This window comes from Sparus aurata, chromosome 1, assembly GCF_900880675.1.
Source record: "Sparus aurata chromosome 1, fSpaAur1.1, whole genome shotgun sequence".
NCBI classification, from domain to species: domain Eukaryota; kingdom Metazoa; phylum Chordata; class Actinopteri; order Spariformes; family Sparidae; genus Sparus; species Sparus aurata.
Genome location: NC_044187.1, coordinates 34,941,641 through 34,965,867, shown reverse-complemented (window position 1 = coordinate 34,965,867; position 24,227 = coordinate 34,941,641). Strand labels below are relative to the sequence as shown.

General features: G+C 41.2%; 2 protein-coding genes across 3 annotated transcripts; both read left to right on the top strand.

Moving 5' to 3' along the window:
- Window positions 1-393: 393 nt before the first annotated feature.
- LOC115572367 (small integral membrane protein 26-like) lies at window positions 394-3,392 on the top strand. The gene is made up of 2 exons (XM_030402405.1): window positions 394-629; window positions 1,891-3,392. Exons 1-2 carry the CDS (start codon window positions 506-508, stop codon window positions 2,061-2,063), a joined length of 297 nt encoding a protein of 98 aa, XP_030258265.1. The 5' UTR covers window positions 394-505; the 3' UTR covers window positions 2,064-3,392.
- A 649-nt stretch (window positions 3,393-4,041) lies between these two features.
- On the top strand, window positions 4,042-23,024 carry dtd1 (D-aminoacyl-tRNA deacylase 1). Of its 2 annotated transcripts, none has more exons than XM_030402284.1 (6): window positions 4,042-4,400; window positions 4,791-4,881; window positions 6,075-6,310; window positions 7,272-7,369; window positions 14,683-14,838; window positions 21,187-23,024. In XM_030402284.1, exons 1-5 carry the CDS (start codon window positions 4,358-4,360, stop codon window positions 14,836-14,838), a joined length of 624 nt encoding a protein of 207 aa, XP_030258144.1. In that variant the 5' UTR covers window positions 4,042-4,357; the 3' UTR covers window positions 21,187-23,024. The 2 variants fall into 2 exon arrangements, with proteins under 2 accessions (XP_030258144.1, XP_030258067.1); XM_030402207.1 differs by having other exon boundaries at window positions 14,683-14,847.
- Window positions 23,025-24,227: the final 1,203 nt, after the last annotated feature.

Below are 24,227 nucleotides of genomic sequence, written 5' to 3'. Positions count from 1 at the left end.
ATAATAACAAAATAAATGATAACATTATGAAACGTATCACGTTCATACAATATCTATATCTATATTTATATATCTATGGATATATATATATATATATATATATATAGATAGATATATAGATATATATATATATAGATATATATATATAGATATATATATATAAATATATACATATATATATATATATATATATATATATATATATATACATATGTAGTTTTTTTCTTTTTGTGGCATCAACCTGCTTCCGTAGTTAAGGGCTGTACAGTAGTTTTCTGTGTGAATACAGTGAGAACCACATGCACACACACTTGGACAGTAAAACTGATTGCGATTTCTTGACCTGGGAAAAAAAAATAATAAAAATTTCTTCCGGAAGTATTTAACCACAAGCACTTGTACTTCCGGTTGACTGTCATGGCGGCGCCCTGACTTGCGCCACTTTGCTCCAAGACATCCGAGCACGAAGAAAAACAAACAGAGCTAGAGCTGTCAGACTGCAGCCATGACGCTCAAAGATGTGGTGAAGTGGAAAACTCGGATGTCCGTTGTGTACGCTGCCGGCGTCTGGGCCGTCATCGGCTCGTACGCGTACTTCAAGTACACGGGTTCACTTGACGGCCCGCCAGGTGAGTGACCGGACACGTCCACCCAGCTCCACACTGTCATCATTAACACTTCTACACTAACGTCGGGTGATTTTCACCCGCGCGGATGTATTAACGTGATTTTTCATTGAGTGGCGCGGGTCTTATTTTATTTATTTGTTTGTTTATTTAAAAGGGACACTGCACATCAGTTGACATTTTCAGTTTACACTCAAAATGTAAATATGCCAGAGTTAGCAAAAAAGCTATTTTTCATCTGTAGTCCCTTGGCAGGTCAACATATCGCATGACATTAGTGGGAAAAGAAAAGGAAAAAAAAAAGAAAAAAGCAAAGCAAAAAAGAAAGACAGAGAGAGGGTAGCTTCAGTCTGCTCAGTGATGTCACTGAAGGTAGGCGTGTCTCCCTGCTCCCATCCCTGTTTTTTGTTTTGTTTTTTTCAACAGGTGAAAATAGTTTACCCTCCGTCACTAACATAAAAAAATTTCCCTGAGAAATTGCTATAAAATAACAATTTAATTACGCTCCTTTTATTTCCCCTTATACAAAAATATTTTATCCTCCATAGGGGGTAAAGTATTTTTCAGGTTTATTTTACCGATGTTAGAGACTGTGCCTTCATCGGAAAAAGCTCACATGTCCCAGGAACGGGTGGACCGAAGAACAAGTTCCCAGCTCCATTATTATTTTTATTTTATTTAAGGAAGTTTTTTGTGAACGTTTCCCTAATTTTTCACACATTTTAGAGCCTTTTCAAGGGTCCCCCCTTGATACCTTTGTTTCCCGTTATATGAGATGTTGTGTTTGCCATGTATTGTTGTACTTTAATATATTTTGATGGGAAGTATGTTTTATACTAGATTATATTGGGTTATATATACCCAACATTAGTGATGGTGTTACAGAATTATACGTTAGAGTTCTAGGGTTAAGTGGATGCTGTAAATGTACAGTACAAACTGTTTTTTAAATGTTTTGTTTGTTTTGGTAGTTCATTAACTTATACCAACCAGCAGTTTTGTAGCCTGCTTGTTTTCAGAGATGTCTACCACAGTGACTTCATTATCTTTCTTATGTTGTTTGCTGTTTCACACAGCTTTGCTTCATTCTCTGTTCCAATGGTAATGCTGGCCTGTTAAACACAGGCTGTCTGTACATTCAGGCTAACAGCAGCTACAGTGTTTGTCTAGTAAAATAACAACATGTATTCAAGTACTGCACAGTTTTAAGGTGCTCGTGCTGTACAGAGCTAAATCACTCTTTTTGTTTCCCCTTGAAAACTAGTGAAAAAAGGAGAGGTCCAGGAGCCAGAAGATCCGAATCAAGTTGTCTACGAGACTGCTCATTGCAAAACCATCGTCATGTACAAGAAAGACTTTGTCCCATACACGACGAGAATCTACAATTTTATCAAATCATTCAGCGGTGACTCTGGGAGTGGAGACGATGCCAAATAAGATGATGGACAGAGAACTTGTTGAGAGCCTTTTTTAGGGGGGGGGGGGGATTATGCACTATTAATGCTTTTCATTAATGAAGATATGTGAAGAAATCATTTTTTTTTGTAAAAGAAATCCCAGCCCAGTATCCACCTGTCCAGGTCTGGAGGAGATGCCATTGTGATTGCAGCGGATTATTTATAAACTCTCAACAATTTTTTTCAGTAATACTCCTGTTAGCTTTATCCACACCGCCGTCCATCAATACAGAGCTGCCACAACCACCAGTGGTGTCGACTCATGTTCAAGCTCAAGTTTCCTGTGATTCTGTGAGCACAGCAGGTATTGCACCATACAACAGGATGTTCTCTCAATCTGTTGAATGAATGACAGGCTCATTTATGAAATTGTCAGTGTTGTTGTTGTTGTTGTTGTTGTTGTTGTTTGACTGGTGTTCATATAACAGTTCATTTAGATGTGCTATTGGAAGGAACAGCCAGTATAATGAGTGAGGACTGAGACATTGGGCTTAAAATAAACGACAAAGTTTATGAAACTTTAAAGGTACTGTATGTAAGAATTTCTGCAATAAAAAGTCAACAAAGTTGTTTTCAGAGTGTGAAAAAGTTCAAACACTTCTGATGTTTTGGTTGTAACTGTATTGTATTTCAAGAATTCTACCGAAGTCAGCATACTGTCCAGCTCACCCCTGGCCCATCCCAGTCCAAAGCTCCTGTTCTGGCCATGTTAACAGGAACAGTCCCGCCGTGCTATGAGCGCCCAGTCCGAACCGCTAGCTGCACTTTTATCTGAGCTAACTAGCTAAAGGCAGCTACAGATAGCAGTTACTCTGGTGACATTTAGTTTCCTATTTGTTTTGAGTATGAATCAAACAGGTGGCCAATTCTTACATATGGCCCCTTTTAAAGTACAATATAACACATTTTCAGACAGGTGTTTTAATTCTGTGGCCTTACTTGATCCATTTTTTCCTAGTATGTGTTTCCCAACTGTCAGTAATTCACAATACTCATTTTGACATGTTAGGGAAAAAGGTATTGCTACGTTAATAATGGTTCCCTTGTATTTGTTTCCCAGTGAGCCATGACTGGAGCAACTAAATGTAATTTATCAATCATTTATTTTATTATTTACACCTGTGCTTTTCCTCTCCTACTTTTTCCTACCACGTCAACATGTTTCCCATTATGAGATGGAAAATGTATTCAAAGCACTGTTCAGCACCAGCTCAAAGCTCAGCCCCAAAATGCCCAACACAGTTGAGTCTAACACCATAAAAATAAACCTTAATCAAACTGAACACTGTAATAAAGGCCATATAATTTGCTTGTGATTCATACTTTTGTTTTGTGGTCAGCCAGCCTTTCAGTTAATGTCTAACCAGATACCTTCACTTTGCACTATACTGTAATGTTGTTGGCATTAGGGCTGCATGATTTGAAAAAAAAAAGTGAATGATATTGCGATTAATTTGAAAGATATTTCAACTGTGATCCGTTGGTACTTTAGTGCGAATGGTAGTTTTTGCATTTAATTTTCACAGATAAAAAGGTCTGTACCAAACAAGCATGTTCCCACACAAATGAAGAATATGGGGCTTCATCTATAATGGTATGTTATACATTTGACCTTTATCATAAAATCACAGCTTTTCAACAGGTGTTGAAAACGGGATGAGAAGACGTAGCTGCCCGCGTTAATGCCTGTTTTTCTGGACGTTCATTAACCCGGTCATCTCTGGATTCATGTTTGAGGAAACGTGTCACTAACACTGGAAGATGTCAACAGGAAACAGGAAAGATGCTCTTTCTGTGAATGTTGGTCTCATAAAAGTTTTTTTTAAATATACCTGTTTGTCTGTAGGAGCCTTTCTGAGTAAACTATAAAGTAGAAGAGCCAGTCAGCCGTCATAAAAATAAAAAAAATTCACAGGTCCATATAGAAATATAGAAATTATCTATAGATTAGTGAATAAACATGACCTGAACCAACATGGTGTGCGACCCAATCCACTTAGACTTCTGCTTTGGCTAAACATCTATCATAAATGAAGCCAGTTAGCTCAGCCTGTGACCTCCCTGTGTCTGCACTGAAGACCTTCTCTGGTTAATAACTGTACCTGACACAGATACGTCTTCAGTTAACAGAGTCGCGTGTTAATCCTAAACACCGGCGAACCTCCGGAAGCAGCACAGGATGTGTGCTTCGTATCTGGGCCGCTAGCGACGACGTCCCGTCCCCGCCGTGAGTCCTCGGAAGTTGTAAGAGTGCTCCTCGTCACAACCAAAACAATGAGAGCCATTATTCAGAGGGTCACCAGGGCCACTGTCACAGGTAAGCGGCTGCATTGTAATGAGTAGAGCTGCCATGCTTTGACGCCTCTCACAGTATCGCTGACCACGAACCCTAGCTAACCTAGCAGGGTTAGCATTAGCAGTACCAGTGAAAGGGAAAGAGGCTTCAGGCACAGCCAGGCGTGTCTCTCACCGGAGTCCACTGAGACCACCGCTGCTTGTGTTTATAAGCTCGGAGGCAACCAGTGAAGGTTATGAAATGATGACCGTGTCCCGCGGACGTCCGTGGTACTGACAGCTGAATGACAGTCCTGACTGCTGGTTCCTTTCACCACACACACTGATGTCATTCAGTGTGTCACCTGTCAGTCTGAGCTGCTTGTCACTTAACAGCAGCTCACTCACTCAAACTGTCCCCCTTTTCCTGCAGTGGGAGAAGAGCAGATCAGTTCAGTAGGACGGGGACTGTGCATACTGCTGGGTATATCTGCGGAGGACACCCAGAAGGATGCTGACTACATGTGAGTGAGTGTGGGACGGACTTTGAACCCCAGAGACACAAACCTGAGCCGAACCTGAAATGCCTGTTTAAATGTTTGTGGTAGAAAAGAGTTGTTATGTGCAGTACCACACTGGTAAACTTGACATCATTTTTCAGTTGAATTTTAAAAAGTAGGGGAATAACACGACTCAGCTGGTATCAAACCTGAATGAGGTGCTGGGTCTGTATAACATCCGACTAGGACAGAATAAAGTACCACACACTGTTGAGCTTCTGTTAAGACCTCATTCAAGGCTTGAACAGGCAGCGAGTGGTTGCCATAGTAGGACAGGTTAAAAGAGCAATCGCTTGATCAGTCCTGATGCAGAACACTTATTGTAGTCCTAAAGGACCTTCAGGTGAAGTAAGTAACATTGATCATCTTGTTACAACGCAATGTTCTGCTGGGTAACTATGGATCTTGGTATTCATGTGAATGATTCTTGACAAGGACCACCCACCCAAACACCAATGCAAATAATATTAAAATACCAATTACAGTAAGTATTAATAAGATCAGAAAAATCTAAATAATAATGAAAAATTTGTACTGATTTTTTTTTTTTCTGTTTCAGTGGTTGGTCTGGTTTGTATAGGGAGGACTCATAGCTATGACTCTGTTTACATCAAAGCCAAATATAAAAAATTTATATTTTAAAACAGTTTTTCAATATAATGTAATGCTTTTCCAGGCAACTTTTGAATTCTGTCGATTGCTGCATAGTATTTAAGTCTTTTACCCAAATCTCACAGTTTTGTAATGGGTAATGTTGCACAGACTATTGTTGTTACATAGAGCCCCCTTAATGTTCACACTGATGAATTACAGAATTTCCAAGTCTGCTTATGATATGCTGGATATAACGGAAGTCATTGAGTGTTTGGAACAAAAATAAGCACGAGGCTATATAGCACGCGTTAAAAGAGATCAGCAAAGATGTGAAGTCTCCACAAATGAGTCAAGGAGCTAAAACTCGCACAAGCAACATCATAAACCACCACACAATGATATTTTAACTGTTACACACCTCAGTCAAATGCAAAATCCCAGTGTGTGTGCTCTTCAAATGAAGGCAGTCAGTACTTGGCCCGAATCAACAAGATTAATCAGAGTGATCGACGCGGTACACGACGGGTTGATTGAACACTGTTTTTTACCTTGTTTGTTTCCAGAGTACGCAAGATCCTGAACCTACGACTCTTTGAAGACGAGAATGGTCGAGCGTGGAGCAAAAGTGTCATGGAGAGGGACTTTGAAGTGCTGTGTGTGAGCCAGTTCACACTGCAGTGTATACTGAAAGGCAACAAGCCAGACTTCCACTCAGCCATGCCTGCAGAGCTGGCCCAGCCCTTCTACAACAGCATCCTGGAGAGCATGAGGAGCGCCTACAAGCCGGAGCATATAAAGGGTGGGTGAACAAATCACTTAGCCGTCTTATCGTCAGAGTGCTGCAGTGGTGTGTTCCTGCTACTCTTGGACCTTAGAGGACAGCTAATTAAAAAAATGTTTTCCCATTTTTGAAGTTGTTGCTAACCATTTTTGATGTGGGCCCTAGGTCAGATATTGAGTAGCTGATAGGCATTGTTTATTTCTTTGAAGATGATGGATTTTGTGAAATTATTAGAAAAGCAGCACACATTTAAAGGGTCATTGTAAAAACTAGAAAGTCAGAACGAGAGGCTATTTTCCAGAAGGGCAAAGAAAGCATTGCTCAAAATTGCTTTGTGTTTTACAGCTACTTGTTTCATAGCTTATTAAAAACAAAAGTGCTGAGGGTCATTGTTATCACCACTCACTTGTTTGTCTGGATCACTGCCCTGTCCCCCTGCCTCGCTCCCCATCTCAGTGTAAGGTTATGACTTTTTTTGGGGGGGTGGATTACCGGGGCTGTGATGCGGTGATGGTGACAGTGAATTGGGTCAGCCCACCAGGGAGCAGGTGCAGAGAACACCTTGTCCCAGCAAGGGAGACATAAGGCTTCCTAATTAGTCCCCCTTCCTCCAGAGAGGAAATGTGATGATGCAGCGCTTTTCCACCGTGGCCCACAGCTTCATTGTGCAGATGGTGTCATTAATCTCGCGGACCCAGTGGAAGAAAGGAGAACATTTAAGTTGAAACTTCCTGTCCTCCTACAGCCCTTTTGTGTTTTGTCCCCAATGTCTCAAGGCTCCACGTTATCTTACATCCTTATGTTACATCGACTGACAATGCCAAACAGATTCCACTTGTGGTTACTGCCTATTAATATTTGGAGGTGTTGTCATTTGGGGTGAACTTGGATTGGGTAAACTGTTGGCTAACTGTGGCATTGATGGTCTTTGAATTGCAGGTCTCATCTGGCTTGTAAAATGTCTGTCTTGTGTTTCTAGATGGGGAGTTTGGGGCCTACATGCAGGTCCACATTCAAAATGACGGACCTGTCACCATCGAACTGACGTCACCTACCGGTCCCACAGACCCCAGACAGGTACTCGCTTGGTTTGGATAGTGGTTTGATGAAAACAAATCTTCATTCAAGATCCACACATAAGCGCTTTGCTGGAGCTTTCAGTGGTTTCTCTGTCTTACTTCAGTGGATGGGATAGTTTATCACTTGGCATGATGTCAGATGCAACTAAATGCTCCAAAAAAAGCTAGATGAGGGACCTTAAATTAAGATGTTTTCTCTAAGGTACACTTTTTACTGGCTAGTTACAAATGTAACACATTTTCAAAATAAATATGCAAATGAAACTCCACTACTCTGGACTATAGAAACCTGAATTAGCTGCATCTCCCTACCCACAATTCACTGTTCAAGGAATAATTTATTTCTCATTTGGAACCACTAGATGGTGATATTTATACTTGTGTTGTGTGCAGTCCTCCTGTTTTTCATGTAATATGTGATATGTATATTTACATGCCTTGTCTCAAGACATAACTGCTTTATTTTCTACTACCACTGACCTAATCTGTTCAGTTGTTATGTAGGTATAACTGACGCATCATATTTGAGCCCAACTGATAAATATCAGATACTTTATACTTTTTGATACTCTATACTGATAGTTTATAGTTTTTAAAAAACGAAAGCCTTCATGAAAGCAGTTTTCCGTTGGAAAGAGAACCTTGCAGTTTATCTAAACTATCTTTAATAAATGGTTAGAGTAAATTCACATGTAGTTATTAGTTTTATTGTTAACAATAATATACTTATAAACCATTTATTAACCAATTGCAAGTTACAACTGATGTTTATCATACTTTGTAAATGGTTGATAATAATGTGTAGTTTGTTTATAATTATTATTTCTATTATAATTATCAAATATTATTTGGATTGTCATTACAAATTTGCAACGAATTAGTATAAACCATTACAATTGAATTGCTTAACATATGGTATATGAACTATTTCAGTCAAATAACTATTAACTAAAGTTTAATTAACTATAACATACCATTTGTTAATGATTATGAAATGTGACCAAACCCTGAAATATAACAGTAAATATACAATGCAAACTTGACTGAAAATGTAAGATGTATCCATAATCACTAAAACCAACACAACAAAAACATCAGAAATGTATCTAAGTTGAGATTTAAGACAAATGAGACCCATGAATGTAACAATGTGTTGTTCATAAAACAATTATTAGAACTACCTCTGCAGCTAAAACAGCTTTGTAGACTCTCCTCCAATCCACTTTGTTCACAGCCTCAGAATGCTGCTGTAGTTTGCACTAAAGCTCTGATGACACCACCGTACAGTACCTCAGTGCTGTACTTTCAATTGTGCATGCAGCTTTAGATATATTTCAATGGTTAGAAAGGCCTGTCACTGATGACAGATTAAAGTTTTCCAACCATCAATTACAGTACATCAGCACATATCTTACAGTATCTGACACAATCAGAACGTCTTTTTGACACGCACCCCATTCACTCTTGGTTTTTGTTGCTCATCAATCTATCTGGGATGATAGCTGGTCAGGCTCAGGCACATTTCTGACATTCCTTGCATTAGATTTGAAATAAATGATACGTTTATGGGGAAGGTGTTTGGGTGTTGCTTGTTGTGGGGTCATGAACTCAAGGCCTTCATGCTTGTTTTTTCTTTTACTTACCAATGACTGTACATACAGTGCTCAATAATGTAGAAGTAGTCCTTTACATTGGCACACGCTGCCCCCTGGTATATTTTCCCTTGAGATCAATTATTGTAGGCAAACAACTACAAGGGTAATACTGAAAAACACAATAAATGTTTTTTGGGGGGGAATTTAGACTAAAATGAACTTAAGAACCCGTCCTTGTCCTTGCCAAGAATGATGTCTGACATTGCCGCCTCTTCCACAGCCTGATGGCGTGGAACTGATTCACCGACTGCTCTCACCCAGTCACCCCCTTGTGAAGCTGAAAGCACCCCTGAATTGACTGTGTGTGTGTGTGTGTGTGTGTGTGTGTGTGTGTGTGTGTGTGTGTGTGTGTGTGTGTGTGTGTGTGTGTGTGTGTGTGTGTGTGTGTGTGTGTTGCACACTGCTGTAACCACTTGCTCCCCCTCTGCAGTACCTGTCCTTGTGGGAGCCCACCAGGCCTGCCTGCGCCCAGCATGCTTGTCCTCTTCCCTTTTCATCTCAATATACTGTACGCCTCAGTGTCAAACCAGAAGTCCTCATTATATATTGACCTTTTTTATTCTGAATAGCTGCACTGCAGCCATGCTAGCTGCTTTGTGAGGCTGCTAAGGTGAATATGAACCCTTTCTGATCTCAGAGCATGGTTTCAAAAAATAAAAGAAGAAATCCTGGTTTTACAGTGAAGCAAACAGAATATTGAAGGAAACGGAGAGACGAGCATGCTGGGAGCAGGCTCCCACAAGTACAGGTACTGCAGAGGGGGAGCATGAAGTGGTAGCGGCGTGCTCACCAAAGCCTGTGCTCGTAGGCTTGTTCTGCCAGTCATCTGATGCACACATATAACACACAGACACACACACACACACACACACACACACGTACACCCAACCAAGGCAGGTTGGGGGTGCTTTCAGCTTCACCATGGGGGTGACTGAGTGAGAACAGTTGGTGAATCAGTTCCACTCCACGAGGCTAAGGAAGAGATGGCAATGGCAGACGTCGATACTGGCAAGGACATGATGGCCACTGTCTGGGTTTTTAAACTTCTTTTTCAAGTCTACTTTTCCCAAAAAACTTTTACTGTCCCTCATCAGTATTTAGCTTGTAGTAGTTTGCCTTCAATACTTGATATTAGGGGCAAATGCACCAAGGGGCAGTGTGTGGCCCTGCAAAGGATTACATCTACATTACTGAGTATGTATGCACAGTTAGAGATGGGTAAATGAATAAATCAGTAAAATAGAGGCTGAAAGAGGTGTATCCCTGTTATTGAGAGGCTAGGAATATTTGTCTTTTGTTTGCATGGTTTAATGTACTAACTACTTATTGTAGTTTGCTTTCATTCTCTTATTGACAGTGGCACTTAACAACCAAACAGCTCAGTCAAATCTAAAATATGAAGAAGCTTATCCTGCTCTGGAGTCAATTGTCAGTGTAGCAGGAGAGCTCTGTGTCTGTTGAGTTTAACGCAACTGTGATGCAAAAAAGATCATTCCCACTAGTTGTGAATCATACAGCAATGTCTGCCAAAATAATCACAATATTGACCTTTTTACCAAATCAATCAGAATCAGTATTCCTTTATTGTCCCACGAACGGGGGAAATTTGTTTGCCATAGCAGCTAAAGGACAGAATATTACAAAAGACAATAACAATAGTAAAAAATAAACAATATAATTTAAAACGTTAAGAAATAGAATAGACTCGTATATACATATAAACATGACATTGTTCAGAATTAACATGTTATTTATTAGGAACAGTGTGGCAGTGAATTTTCATTTCTAAATACAAATAATAAATATAGGTATTAAAGAATTGACCAGATAATACAAACCAGAAATGAGTTTTGTATAGTTGTATTGCACAGTGCACAGTGAGGTCTGCTGGGAGCAGTGCTGGTTGTACAGTCTGACAGCAGCAGGAAGGACGGACCTGCGATACCTCTCCTTCACACACTTGGGGTGTATCAGTCTGTTGCTGAAGGAGCTGCCCAGTGCTGTGATAGTGACCTGCAGGGGGTGGGACTCCTTCACCAGCAGCGATGACAACTTGTCCATCATCCTGCTCTCTCCCACCACCTGCACTGGGTCAAGAGGACATCCCAGGATGGATGCTAAGTAGCCTTAGTTGCAGTCCTACTTCAACGATCTTGGTTATCTACCCATCCAGTAGTTGTGAAGACATTTCCCTCAAAACCACAAAAGCTAGCGGAATAGTCAAGGGATCACCCAAGACAGTTCCTACTTAGTAACCCGATACACCTCTCTCAGCCTCTTGTTTCAGCCATTTGAAAGAAGTTCATATATCTGTCTTCCTCAATTCTTCTCCCTTCAGTGAAACCCAACCAACGCCTTATGCTTTGGCTTCAGGCAGGCTTTGGCTGCTCTCCCCTTGGTAGGCTTGGTTGCTCGCCCGAAGGGAGGGCTTTTAAGCAGTCCTCAGAATTTTAATCTTGTCTGTTTGCGATGTTTTGCTGCGGGGGCAGAGGAGCCAAAGCCAAGGCTGAACATGAGGGATAAAAGGGCAGCCAATAGGCTAAACTTGGCACGAGGGGGGGAAATGAAGAAACGGCCAACCAACACTGTCCCTTTCTTTCCATGAATCGGGGATTTAGTCAACTGCAGGGTCAAGCGGCAAGTAAACAATGGTGTTATCCAGAGCTATGAAAATGTTCCTGTGTGGATGTTCTCATTGGGAGGCTGAGCGGTCGTGATCAATGGCAGATGGCTCCTGACTTTTTCTGTTTGTTCACCTGACTGTGCAATTTTTTTGTTTTGTTTTGTTTTGGGGTGTAGGCTGAAACCCAACATACACAGGAATTATATAATGTGAGATCATGTCAGGGCAAGGTTTTTAATCTGGTTGGGATTCAGAGTTTTGGGTTTGAATGCAGTTTAAAAAGTAGTTTGAAATGTGGATTTGCTTTATGGCAAAAAAAAAAGAAACACTTACTTGACAGTGTCCAGTTTGTTTTATAATGTTGAAAGTATGCGTCTCCTCGTGTTTCTCTGCACCAGATGTTATGTCATCAACAGAGACAGTCAGCCTGGTTTGATACAACGGCGTGTTAATGGGTTCAAATGGGAATAACACTCCCTTTTTTTGTGCTCTTTGAATAATGTAATGGTTATGCAATGCTTTGGATCTTAAGATGACATTTAGTTCATAAATATTTACCCGGCAGCCATAAAAGTTTGAGCATCTGTGTATACGGGCCTTTTTCAGTTGGCGGCTAGCATACCGATTTTATCAGTACTGTTGTGGTGTGTTATGGAGCGTGAAGAATACAATGAGAAAAGGAGTAGGAGCAGATTTGATTGGAGCAGCGAGTAGTCGTGCAGAGTGGCACTGGGAAGGCCTGCTTTGGAGTGTGTGAGAGGCAGTGCATGCAGTCACAACAATAGACTCATTGAAGTGATCATATGACAGCCTAGAATAGCTCTAAATGAGGAGAGAATAGAAGAGGTCGTGTATCTACAAAAACAAGTGTTTGTCTGTGGCGCTGACGTGTTTCTCCTGCTTTGTTTAATTAATTGTACTAATTCGCATGCATTTACGGCCCTCTCGGTGAATACTGAACATACTGCAAAGGTCATGACGAGGCATATTCTGGTTTGTGCCTCAGCTCATTGAGCCATCAGCAACCCCAGACTGACGAGAGGTTGTATTTTCAGCGTAGTTTACTATAAGAGGTGTCGATTGTCAGGATTTAATCGCCTCTGTGGAGTTTAATTAATTCTTTAATTAATTTGTGATTATTTACATCCAAAAACTCGGCTTTTCTGGTTCAGCAGGACTTTGCTGGTATGGTTTCACCTCTTACCAAGTTTGCCCTGCCCACTTCAAACCAGGAAGGAGAGCTTAGACAAAAAACTCCTATTCTCTCAGTGGAAAAGAAACAAAATTCATCTAACTTTGACAGAAAACCTTTGCTTTTGCATAGAACCTCATCATTAGCATCAAGATGCTAATGACACAAAGGTTGTATGGCCTATTATTATTATTATTGTTATTATTATTATTATTATTATTATTATTATCATTATTATTATCATTATTGAAAGCAGTTACTATTTTACTACACTTGTTGGCAGAAAAGGTTGCATGTCAACATTTTAACATGGTTATTTTCAAATATTGTACATATTATTTAGCAAATACAAGCATTCAAAATGATGATAGTGAATTGAATGAGGGAACGGGGGATGGTGGAGGAAAGAATCTGTTCACTACAGATTCTATATATAACATAGAATATACTGTATTTCCCCAGTTACAATCAAAAACTGACCTTCTTTATCAGATATTGTGTCTATATTTATGAAATGGGTGCGCTTCCTAAATGTAATTGCAGTGCCTCTAGCTTTGGCAGGAAGGGATGAATGAGATATATTTTCCTATCCATTTCCTGGATCCATCTCAGTCTGATATGAGAGTCATTTTTTAAAGTTAGTTTCCTGTCAATCAATTATCACTGGTGATAAAGGCTTAAAATGAGCCAAAACGTTCCCTCTATTTGTTGGATTATTTAAACCAGGCATATTCCAACTGGCCAAGAATAAATCCCCTTTCCTTCCTTCTATATTCATATTATCTTGTATTGGCATCACAGAGAAGTAGAATCCCTTTTATTTAGGCCTTAAAAGGAGAATTTTGAGCAAAAGATAGGGTTGTGATAATGCAATAATGTACAAATAAATAACATCAAATTATGAAAAAATGATCAGATACATCAAAATTAAATACTTCCCCAAACTGTTACTGTTAACCTTTTGTTAACCCTGGTAGCTAATTATCTATTCTACTCTGACAGATAACTTGTCAAGTCTGAAATCTAAGCATAACGAAAACACTTAAATGCTAGCTGTACAGTACACACAGTTCAAGTACGAATCACAATCCTGACATATCTTCCCCTTACCGTGTACGTGAACGAGGCTTCATTCATAATGCATCAGTGATCACGGAACGGTGAACAATAGGCCGAGGCTCTCCGAGAAACTTGTTATATTATGACAACAGTGGGGCGAAGAGCATACCTCTGTGGGTTGATGAGAATTAAATATTGTTCCAGCTCACTCGGTTCACTTACTCAGTTGTTTTAGTTAGTCACAGACGGAGCATTCTTCGTCACATAAAAAAGAAGAGGAGGGAAAAAAAATCATGAACAAGAACACAGCTCCCTGTTCAGCTGGTATTTCACCATCCATTCGTCCTTTTTCCAAGTTGAATTGGGGAGTCCAGCTGGACATTGCGTTGTCTGGTGAGAGTTTGTTTAATCAGTTCGATGCGTCTGTTTCATTATTGCAGTTTACGGTGGTAGACCAAAGTGGCAGAGCTTTGAGCTTCCTTCTGATCAGTAAAAGACACCTTCACATTTCCATGCGTGATCACCAGTATGGCGGAATACACCAGTCCATATCTGATGTCTGATATTCCTTGTAACATCTCTGACTTTGATAAATACAGCTCTCCTTTTGACCGCTGATGGGGAGGAAGTCCGGCAATACGTGTATTTTTTATGTCTCACTACTTCTTCGCTCACCAGCGATTTTTGACAGGTTAGTGCATGTTAAGGGCAAAGGATAAGTAAGATGAAGTATTTGTTTTGTTATGATAAACCAAGCCTTCCTGTTTCTTGTGTTCCCTCAGCTGTCAAAGCAGGAGAAGCAGCAGCAAAGGAAGGAGAAGACGCGCTCCAAGGGCCCCTCAGAGTCGAGCAGGGAGAAAGGGGCCCAACGTTACCGACAGGACCCCAACGCCAGTAGTGGAGCTGAGGGCGATGTTTCGTCAGAGAGGGAGACTTAGGTCAGCAGGGTGAGGGAGTGAACGAGATGTTCTCAAAAATACACACATACACGTAGAACATTCTCATACACACACACACACCAGGTGTCTGCAGGTCCTTAAAACATCACACGTCTTCTGTTATTTCTTGTGCTGAAGAGTTAAATGTGTGGTCTTCCATTCATTCACCATGTTAGACGGACCAGTCTTCTCATCAGCTTCCTTTTTGTGTAACTTGTAATATTTGTTTTATTCATTATATTTGTTGATAATTAGGGTCAATACAAAATACCAGGTATGGTGTTTTTCATTCCAACTGTTTTATTACCACAAGAAAATAATTTGTGTTCATACACTTTCAGAGCCGCTCTTCATTACCATAAAGGGATGGTTTGGGCCTTTTGATGTGGGGTTTGTATGAGGTACTTATCCCTAGTCAGTGTATTACCTGCATGTGATGACCGTCAGCTCTCCCCCTGTGTGGAGAAGCAGCATGGAGCACTGACAGGGAAGCTGTCATAAATGCTACTGGCAACAAGATGTATTTTAGCCAGCTTAAATTATGCCCACCTAAAAATATATATCTGTTTAACGTGTACACTATGTTTTGGACATTTTTGGCACTTTACATTGCCTGAGGCAGCCACTGAAAGTTCGACCCAAACAGCTGATCTGCGGCGTAATACAGTGCGCAACAGGTACAGTTGCTTTTATGCGTAGGATTATGGATGTTGTCAGTTGAGGCAATGTTGTGCCAAAGGAAAGGGCTGTATGGTGATATTTAAAGCACCAAAATGGTGAAAATGTAGCATACACTTAAACACATACATGTATATTTTTAGGTGAGCCTTCTTGATGGCTAAGATACATCTTGTTGTTGGTACTGTTAACAGTGGTACAGCGCCTGCCAGTGCTACGTGCTGCTTCTCACAGAGCGGGCCAACTGACGTCCATCTACTTTAGGTAATACACTGACTATGTACACTCATGCAACCCCACTTCAAAAGACCCTATCACTGTCTCATGTTTAACACAATGCCAAAGTCACTTTTGGATCAAAGTAATGACAGTCACATTTCACTTGCATCTAAATTCTAAATTATATGTATTACATTTCATGACAAGACTTCAGCACAGATATTAAATGTGCATATACAGTTGTGGTCAAAAATGTACATACACTTGTAAAGAACATGTATATCATGGCAGTCTTTAGTTCTGTTGTTGATTTCTGCAACTCTCTACAACCATACTACACTACACTACATCTACTAAGAAACATTCATGAAGTTTACTTAAAATATCAAGTGATAATCCTCTGAAAATATGACCAAATCTGCTGGGTCAAAAATATACACTAATTCTAATATTTAGTTAAATGTCTCTGCCACTTTCACCTCAGTTAGGTGCTTTTGACAGTCATCCCCAAGCTTCTCGTAGTCCTCTGGCTAAATAATAATTTGTTGGCTTCCTAACACGGACTTGTTTTTTCAGCACAGTCCTCGATGGGGTTCAAGACATGACTTTGGGAAAGTCATTCCAAAGCCTCAATTCTAGCCTGATTTAAGCATACCTTTACCACTTTTGATATGTGTTTGGGATCATTATCCCGTTGGAGCACCCAACCCAAGAGCCAATCTTCTGGCTAATGATTTACCTGTTTACCTGAAGAATTGGAGATAATCCTCCTTCTTCATTATTCCATTTCCAGATCAACTGGCAGCAAAACAGCCCCATAGCATAATAATACCAGCACCATGCTTGACAATAGATAAAGTGTTCTTGGAGTTAAAGGCCTCATCTTCTCACCTCCAAACATATTGCTGCTTCACATTGTGGCCAAACGACACCTGTCTTCCAGGCACTTTCTAATTCATTGCAGACTTGCTTTTTGGTGGTTTTTGGTTGACTCTTGACCATCCTTACGAGTTTTCTCTCAGCAGTAGGTGATAGTTTGTGTTTTCTTCCTGCTCGTGGCAGTGAGCCATGCACTTTATACTTACAGTTTTGTAACTGCTTTGAAAAGACTTTCCTGACTTGTTCAAATTAATAATGTGCTCTTTCAGATCAATACTGAGCTCCTTTAACGTTCCCATTGAAGTGTTTGTGGCTGAGTCTAATGTGTGTATCAAACAAGGCCTATTAAAATGGGCCCAGAAAAGTAATCAGCCATTATCAATCATAATCAGTCAGAAGAAGTTAAGAGGCCACGCTACAAAGCAAATTTGATTAACACAATTTTCCAAATCACTGAAATTGATCGTTCATTTTGCTGCATGTGCATTTGTGGCCCAGCAGATTTGGTCATATTTTAAGTTTTTACTGAACCAAAATTCATGAGTGTTTTTTGTGGCAAAGTAGTTTGTGTTTCACTCGGTCCATTACATAAAAATGAAAGCTGTAGAAATCATTGGAACTAAAGACTGCTGTGATAAACATGTTCTTTACAAGTGTAAGTCAACCTTTGAACTGACTATAATTTTCCCTTCTTAAAGTGTAACTTACATTAACCTGGAGCCTGTCTTGCCATGCTTATGTGTCTACCTGACCTCCGCAGACAACAATATTTGAAATTACCACGTTGAGATTTGGACGGCACCAATACCTTTATTCACTTTCTTGTTAGCTCTAGCCTGGTCTCCAACAGCTCCTGAGAAATATATGTTTGATAATGAGCAATTGAACAGAGCTTTATTGCTGAGAACAGCTTGCTGCTTGAACCGGGTTGATGAGAGCTGCAAGAGTGAACTAAAAGACTAAATTAGGTGATTTAAAAGATGCTATGAAGTGGGGCTGGGCGGTATTGCCTAACAATAATGCTACAATATTTTTAGGGCTTACCATGATATACAATATTTCCCTTGATATTATGAAATATAACTCATTGGTTATTGGACTGTGTGACAAAATCAAACATCGCAATATTTTTGACCAAATAGGCACCGCTTCATTATCAGCATCGCATTAATATTGTATGGATGACTGTTGGTACTTTCACAAAATATTAACACCATGAATTTTTAAATAAAAATCATCAATAATGTGGATATAATGAATAAGAGGCTATGACAAATATTAAAACAAATAGAACAGTCTGGTGAGTTCAGAAAATGACGTCACATAACTGCAATGGAGCTTTTTAACCCAGGAAAAGAAAACGCCTACGCCACATCACAAAATAACCATATCCGAAATCTAAGACAATTTATCGTCTTATTTCATGAACACGATATATATCAGTAATTTAGCCCAGCCCTACTATGAAGCTCCATAGAGCTGAAAGAAGAGGAGGGTTGGGTGGTGGGTTTATTATTATGAGCAGCAGCTGGATTTCATCGTGGCATACCTTGCATACAGCATTTTTACAAATAAGACTGTAGCAAATGTCAAGGGCTTCACTACGATTGTGTATGTTTGTTCTCCATTTTAAATCTGACACTGTTTGCTTCTGAAATTTGCAGAAACCCAGATAAACATGAACACCTGAGGAAAAACAGTATTCTGAAACTGTACAGCTGGGCCCTTTTGCAAGAGATTGCACAATTGTTTGGGGATTTTGCACTGTCAACAACAGCTGCCCTCAAAAATAGTTCTTCCCCATTTGTTATATGAGTGTGTTGTGTCAAGTACAACATGGCAGCATTAAATGCGCAGCGAGAGGAAAAAGGCAGCGTCGCTCACATTCACCTCAGCATCTCTGTTTTCCACTTCTTCCGTCGATGCCGTCGTTAGTGTTAACATTGCAGTGAAACTCGGCAACCGACCTGTTTGTTTCTCATCCTGTGGTCTATATTGCCTGGGTGAGGAGGGAGAGAGGAGGGGCCGGGCGTGCTGTTATTTGACGTCAGTATTTGTTTACCAGTGCAAAAACAGGAGTTGTGGGAGAACGGAGACGGGGAGGCATTGAGTCAGCTCCCTCTGTTTTCCTTCAGCCCTCCCTGCTGAGGCTGCTGCTGACGACTCCTGTGGCATAGCCCTCGCCCCGCGTGAACTCTCTGGCAGCCACACGCATTTACGGATGTGCCATCAAACTGGGACTGCGATCCCACTTAAACAGCAGACATACTTCCTGTTCCTCTTGTTACGCACACTTTCAGATGGTTACAGGCAGAAGCAAGCATGCCTGGCATCAGTATGACCTGAAATTCACCTTTCATGCTAATACACAATTTCGCCTGTTCTATAATGCACACAGACACTGTCCCATGTAGCCTGTAGTCCTCTCCCAGACTCTTCTACAGCAGGGGGCCCTGCACTGTAATCCCCAAGTGCGTGTTGGATAAATATGTGCCCCAAGACATGGAGGCTTCAGTACCTCGTTACATAAGACCTCTTTGTCTGACAGAGAGCCAGAGCGAGGGAGATGGTAGAAAGAAGGGGGGGGGGAAATGAGAAAGAAGATGAAGAAGAAAAGAGTCTGAGTTAGACGAGAGTTATTTGGTTTTTGGTCTCTGGGCGTGCGGCAGGCGAGTGCACGCACAGCACTTCTGGAAATGTGCGCGCTGTGGTGGGGGGAGAGATGGCAGAGGGAAATTTGGATGTAAGAGAGATGTCAGACAAGGGGCTTGCTTGCTTGGCTCTGTCGCTGCATATTTTAAAGAGGGAATTGGTGTTCCCAAGGTTTGCTTTGCATGACTTAAACATGAGCAGTGTGTGTGCTTTCCTCAGAAAGCGCGGTTTGTGACAGTCCTCTGCCATGTCTTCTGTTCGTCCCTCTGTCCTATCTGTGTTATTCTGATCATGATATGAACGGCTTACATGGAGGGGGTTTTTGCTAGCCGATGTTGTAATTGTTTGCAAATAGGCTCATGCAGGCCTGTCAGAGATGGAAGAGAGAGTGTAGAAGTATCTTAAAATTTTAAATCCCTTCGCTGTGACTTTTGTCACTGATTTTTTTTTTTTTTATCTGTTGAAAATAACTAGATATAGGCAATCTTTCTTTAAAGCTACACTTATTAATATGGATATGTTTTAGCAATGGATAAACCGACTGTTGTTTAGTTACTACAAATGACAACCTTTGTATTAAACACAGAATTATTCCCTTGTCTGAGGAATATTTTAGGCCCAATTCCAATACAGCCCTTGCCCCTACCACTTAACCCTACCCCTCCAGTTTGGCCATTCACATCCAGAGGTAGCATGTCCTGATTCATGTCGAGATCATGGGGTAAGGACAAGTGTTGGGCCTACACTGCCCTCCAAATGGAGATCTTTCAGAGGCACTCTTCAAACTGTGATTATTAAGAACTTAGTTGTTTCAATCTATTGTGGTCTTTTGCTTTATAACAAACATAAAGCAGTTGTTACTTATTTGCTGATGTCTTGTTAGCTCACTAGATAACTAGTCCTGCATTTTGTGTGTTTCAATGTTGCACCCCCCCTATTGATGGCATATGCCGCCAGAATTATTATTATTTTTTTTTTAATTTAAGTCCAGCAGCAAAGTTTCTGCTGTTGGTCCCATGCCTCTATATAAGTACAGACTGGTGGGGTAGAAGTCCGGGCTGGTAATGTTAGCCTGTAAAGCAGTGTTCTTATTTACTTGATGAGCTGATAGATAGCATGTAATAGTGAATGAACTGAGAGCTTCCATGCTTTTCTGTCTCCACCAAAACATGGCAGATGGCAATATGATAATACCAGGACTGCAACAGTAATGTAGGATAAATCATCACTGCTGCAGAAGGCATATTGGAAATGTCCTGTCCAATCTGTTTACAGAAACGCCTCCCACAACAACTGATGATGGTGTCTTTCAGCCCCCCCTGTTTGGTTTTCTGGCTCACAACTTTGCTCACAGTGTGTGCAAATTGGTCGTCACTGCAACAGTTGCAAATATGATCGACATAACAGCTTCACAAGGTGGTGATATGTCCACGATGTCGATGTTCTGCTGCGCTCAAGAAGCCAAAACAATCAATGAATGCATCATTAAAGTGAGACAGAGACTTTTGAAAAGAAGTAACACAACAAAAACACAGCACGTTGTTCCTTTTACATATGCCATGGTGAATTTATAACCCTTTGTTTGTTTGTTTGTTTGTTTGTTTGTTTGTTTGTTTTCACTTGGTTATTTGTGTTTGTTTAAATATTCAATAAAGAAGCAATAACATGTTTTGAGTGCTAACAGCCTTACTTGTTCTGGTATGCCCAGTAGCTACAGTGACTAATGCTACCAAATTTAAGTTTGTGTAAGTGCATAAAGTAAAGTTTTAATGTAGTAAAAGTGTGTGCCATTATCCTGTGAGTTCCTCTTTCTGCGATTCAAAAAAGTGGCATACTTACACTTTGAATTATTGATGAATTATAATAGGAATGTAAAGAGCCAAAGACGTAATTGATTCTGTTCTGTTTCCTCTCGTGCAGATTTCCTACCAGGGATATGACAGTGAGCCCAGTTTCCTCAGGAAGGCCTTAATCCTCAGTGACTCTTACACCTGATCATGGACTGTCCTTCCTCCTGTTTGGAAATCAGCAGGATTCTTTCGGCCTGTCACAGAACATCGTCCCCTTGCTGGTGTCCTTGGCTTCTCTACTCCACAATTATATAAGAGTGGCTAGGTGTAAACAAAGTAGCTACGTCTAACTATAAGACAGTGCCCATTTTCCTCAGACGGGTGAGGGGAGAATGAACAAATGTCCATAGGAGGTATGAGCTGGAGCAGACATTGTGTGGCTCAGTAGCTTTCTGTGATCTCTTACTGTCTCTTTACCGCTGCCCGTCTTTCCATGTTTTACTTCCATGTTGCTCTGTCTCTGTCTTTTAGTCTCCCTGCCTGCCTGTCTCACTCTCAGCCCGCTGTTCCCACTTAATCTCTGCTAAGAGAAGTGGCACTGCCCCTGAAGTATAACTCCAAGTCCTTGGCTTATTGTACAGGCACAAGAACATCAGGACAGTGATGATGTAACAGCCTTTCAATATTTATTGTACCAGCGACACCTCATTACTGGTTTAGTTACATGTGTAAAGGTTATTGTACCTGTATGAATACACTGTTTCAAGGTCCAACTGAAAATGTTAGTGCACTCAGGTCTGCTTTTTAATTGAACATGCTCTTTATTGCCCTTTTGAGTAAGAATAAAAAGGTGAAAGGGAGAAAAACACAACAAAAAGGCTCAGACTTTGAACTTTGCGCTTTCTAGCTAATGTCTACTTTTCCTTATACAAGAGTGGACACATGACCTGTGTTGCACCTGAGCTTGTTATTTTAGCAATCTAGCATCATCTAGCATGGGAGTAGTGCACCGCTAACGTAAGGTAGAAGGCTAGAAAGTTCATTAGCTGGTTAACTGAACAGCTTTAAAACGTACCTGCAAATAAAAACAATGGACAGTTGCGATGCTAAATGGCGGGGTTCTTTGTTGCTTACAAAACGTTTTCTGTCCTCAGTGTGTAAACTACAGACACCAAAACAAGGCTGTTTATATTTAATCTCATCTGACTTTTGTGTTCAGTGGGAAACAGTACAATCAGCATTCATTCCTGTGTGGAATGACTCTGCAGTAGTCCAGGTTGTTTCTCGCCTGCAGCTCGGATCGACTTCGATGGAAATACAACACGAGGAGGACAAGCTAATTATTCTCCCCTTTTTCCGGCGTGATGCTATGACATGCATTGAAGTTGGCGTTTGGCACGTAAATAGTTTTTCATCTGTCTCTGTTCCAGCAGAGCTCCAACATCATTCAGTCGATGAAAGTTTGAAAGACGAGGCAAAGGATATTCACAAGTAACCACAGTACCGTTGTCACTGGCCTCCATGCTGCTTTCCTCTTTTTTTCCTGTTTTCAAACATGTTTGTGATGTCAAATGTGACGCACCGGGAAAAAAAAAACAAAACGGGAAGGCAAACTCATCACCTGGCAATTGGGAAAAGAGTGATGGTCTGACTGCAGGGACACTGCCGTGCCGCTCGCTTCAGCTGCAGTCGTTTTATTGTCTCAGACCGAGTAGCTTTGGCTTAGTGACTATGAGTCAGTTTGTCTCAATTACATGTACTTTGGCTCTGGACAGGGCCCAGCTGTGCTTTACTATCACTGAACACTGACACCGGCGTGGTTGGACAGACTTTGGCCTCACAAAAATACACCTACTATTTATTCACGTTTTGGATTATTCCACTGTCTTACCGTCCCCTCGCAGATCTGAATGTACATTTTGTTGCCATTTTTTTAAAGAGATGTTAATAAAAAAAAAAGCGACCCGTGCTGTGTGTCGGTGTGTTTTTCTGCTTGTTTTCTGTGATGCAGAAGCAGGTTTGCTTGTCCTTATTTCTCCTTTCAGCATCTCCAGCTGGTCTGTCTATACTGTCCCCACTCTTTTTTAGTTCTGCTAAGCTATTCCTATCCTCCCATACCATAAACCCCCCCACCCCCTTTTCTTTTCTCTCTTGTTCTCTCTCTTCTGTGATGCTGAGCTGAGGTTTCTTCGTGTTTGTGGTGTAGGGCAGCAGGAGAGGGAGAGGAGATGCTGTAGCCCAGGCTCGGGAGTTCTCAGAGGAAGACGTGACCCAAATATGTCTGCTAGCTAGCAGCTAGCATTAGTGCTGCTTGAAAATTGGGCTGGAACTGCAGCTCTCCTCTGCAATGTCTGCATCGTGATCTCAATGCCAGACCGGCCTTACAGTGAGAGGGGAGGAAGTGGACTGCGGGGCCTTCGAGTATTGATGCACTGTACCAAACAAGTGAGAGGGCTGCAATTGATCACAGCTGGGTGAGAGCAGGGAGTGCTGAGCAGGACAGATGTTTGAAGTTCGCCTCTCTGTGAATTCACCTGCGTATGGTTAAACTAACACGGCTGTTTGTATGTCTTGTGTGTGCGGGGCTGCGGGGCAGTGGGAGTGGGAGTGGGAGTGGGCGCGGTGTCAGGCGGACATGGGAAAGTGGGTTAAATTCCAGGCATTCTCGTACATCTGAAGGCACAGTGCGTCTGGTTTGTCTTCTCCACAACTTATCGACCCACTGGCTATGGAAAAACAATTTAACTGGATTTAATTTGTTGCTCCCCCCCTCCCCTCCCCTCCCCCTCCCCTCCTTCCCCTTGCCTTTGTGTGTGTGTGTGTGTAAGCGTGTGTGTGTTTGTGTGCGCACCTCTGAGAGTTTTTGGAATTCATCTTGTTTGGTAACTCCAGGCCCGGTCCTTTGCGAGTGAGACAGATCAAGTCCGACGGCGGCTCTGAGCTCTCCAGTCGTGTGTGGACTGTCACTAGTTTTTCTTGCCATCTGTGACGCTAAAAAAACAGTGTGTTTATGTTATTCGGGGGGAAAGAATCGCATTTGGTTTATCTGGATTAAACTTGGATTATTGTTCTTCGTGTTAAATTTGGGCGTCTCTCGGTCGCATCTTACTTTCTTTCCCTCCCTTCCTTGTGTTAGCCGTGTCAGTCTAAGCTCTGTGCTCCAAAGGGTTA

Coding starts and splice junctions, on each gene's coding strand:
- LOC115572367 (XM_030402405.1), top strand. CDS start 506: ATGACGCTCAAAGATGTGGTGAAGTGGAAAACTCGGATGTCCGTTGTG. Junction 630..1,890: donor TTCACTTGACGGCCCGCCAG/GTGAGTGACCGG, acceptor CTTGAAAACTAG/TGAAAAAAGGAGAGGTCCAG.
- dtd1 (XM_030402284.1), top strand. CDS start 4,358: ATGAGAGCCATTATTCAGAGGGTCACCAGGGCCACTGTCACAG. Junction 6,311..7,271: donor CAAGCCGGAGCATATAAAGG/GTGGGTGAACAA, acceptor TTGTGTTTCTAG/ATGGGGAGTTTGGGGCCTAC. Junction 7,370..14,682: donor GTCCCACAGACCCCAGACAG/GTACTCGCTTGG, acceptor GTGTTCCCTCAG/CTGTCAAAGCAGGAGAAGCA.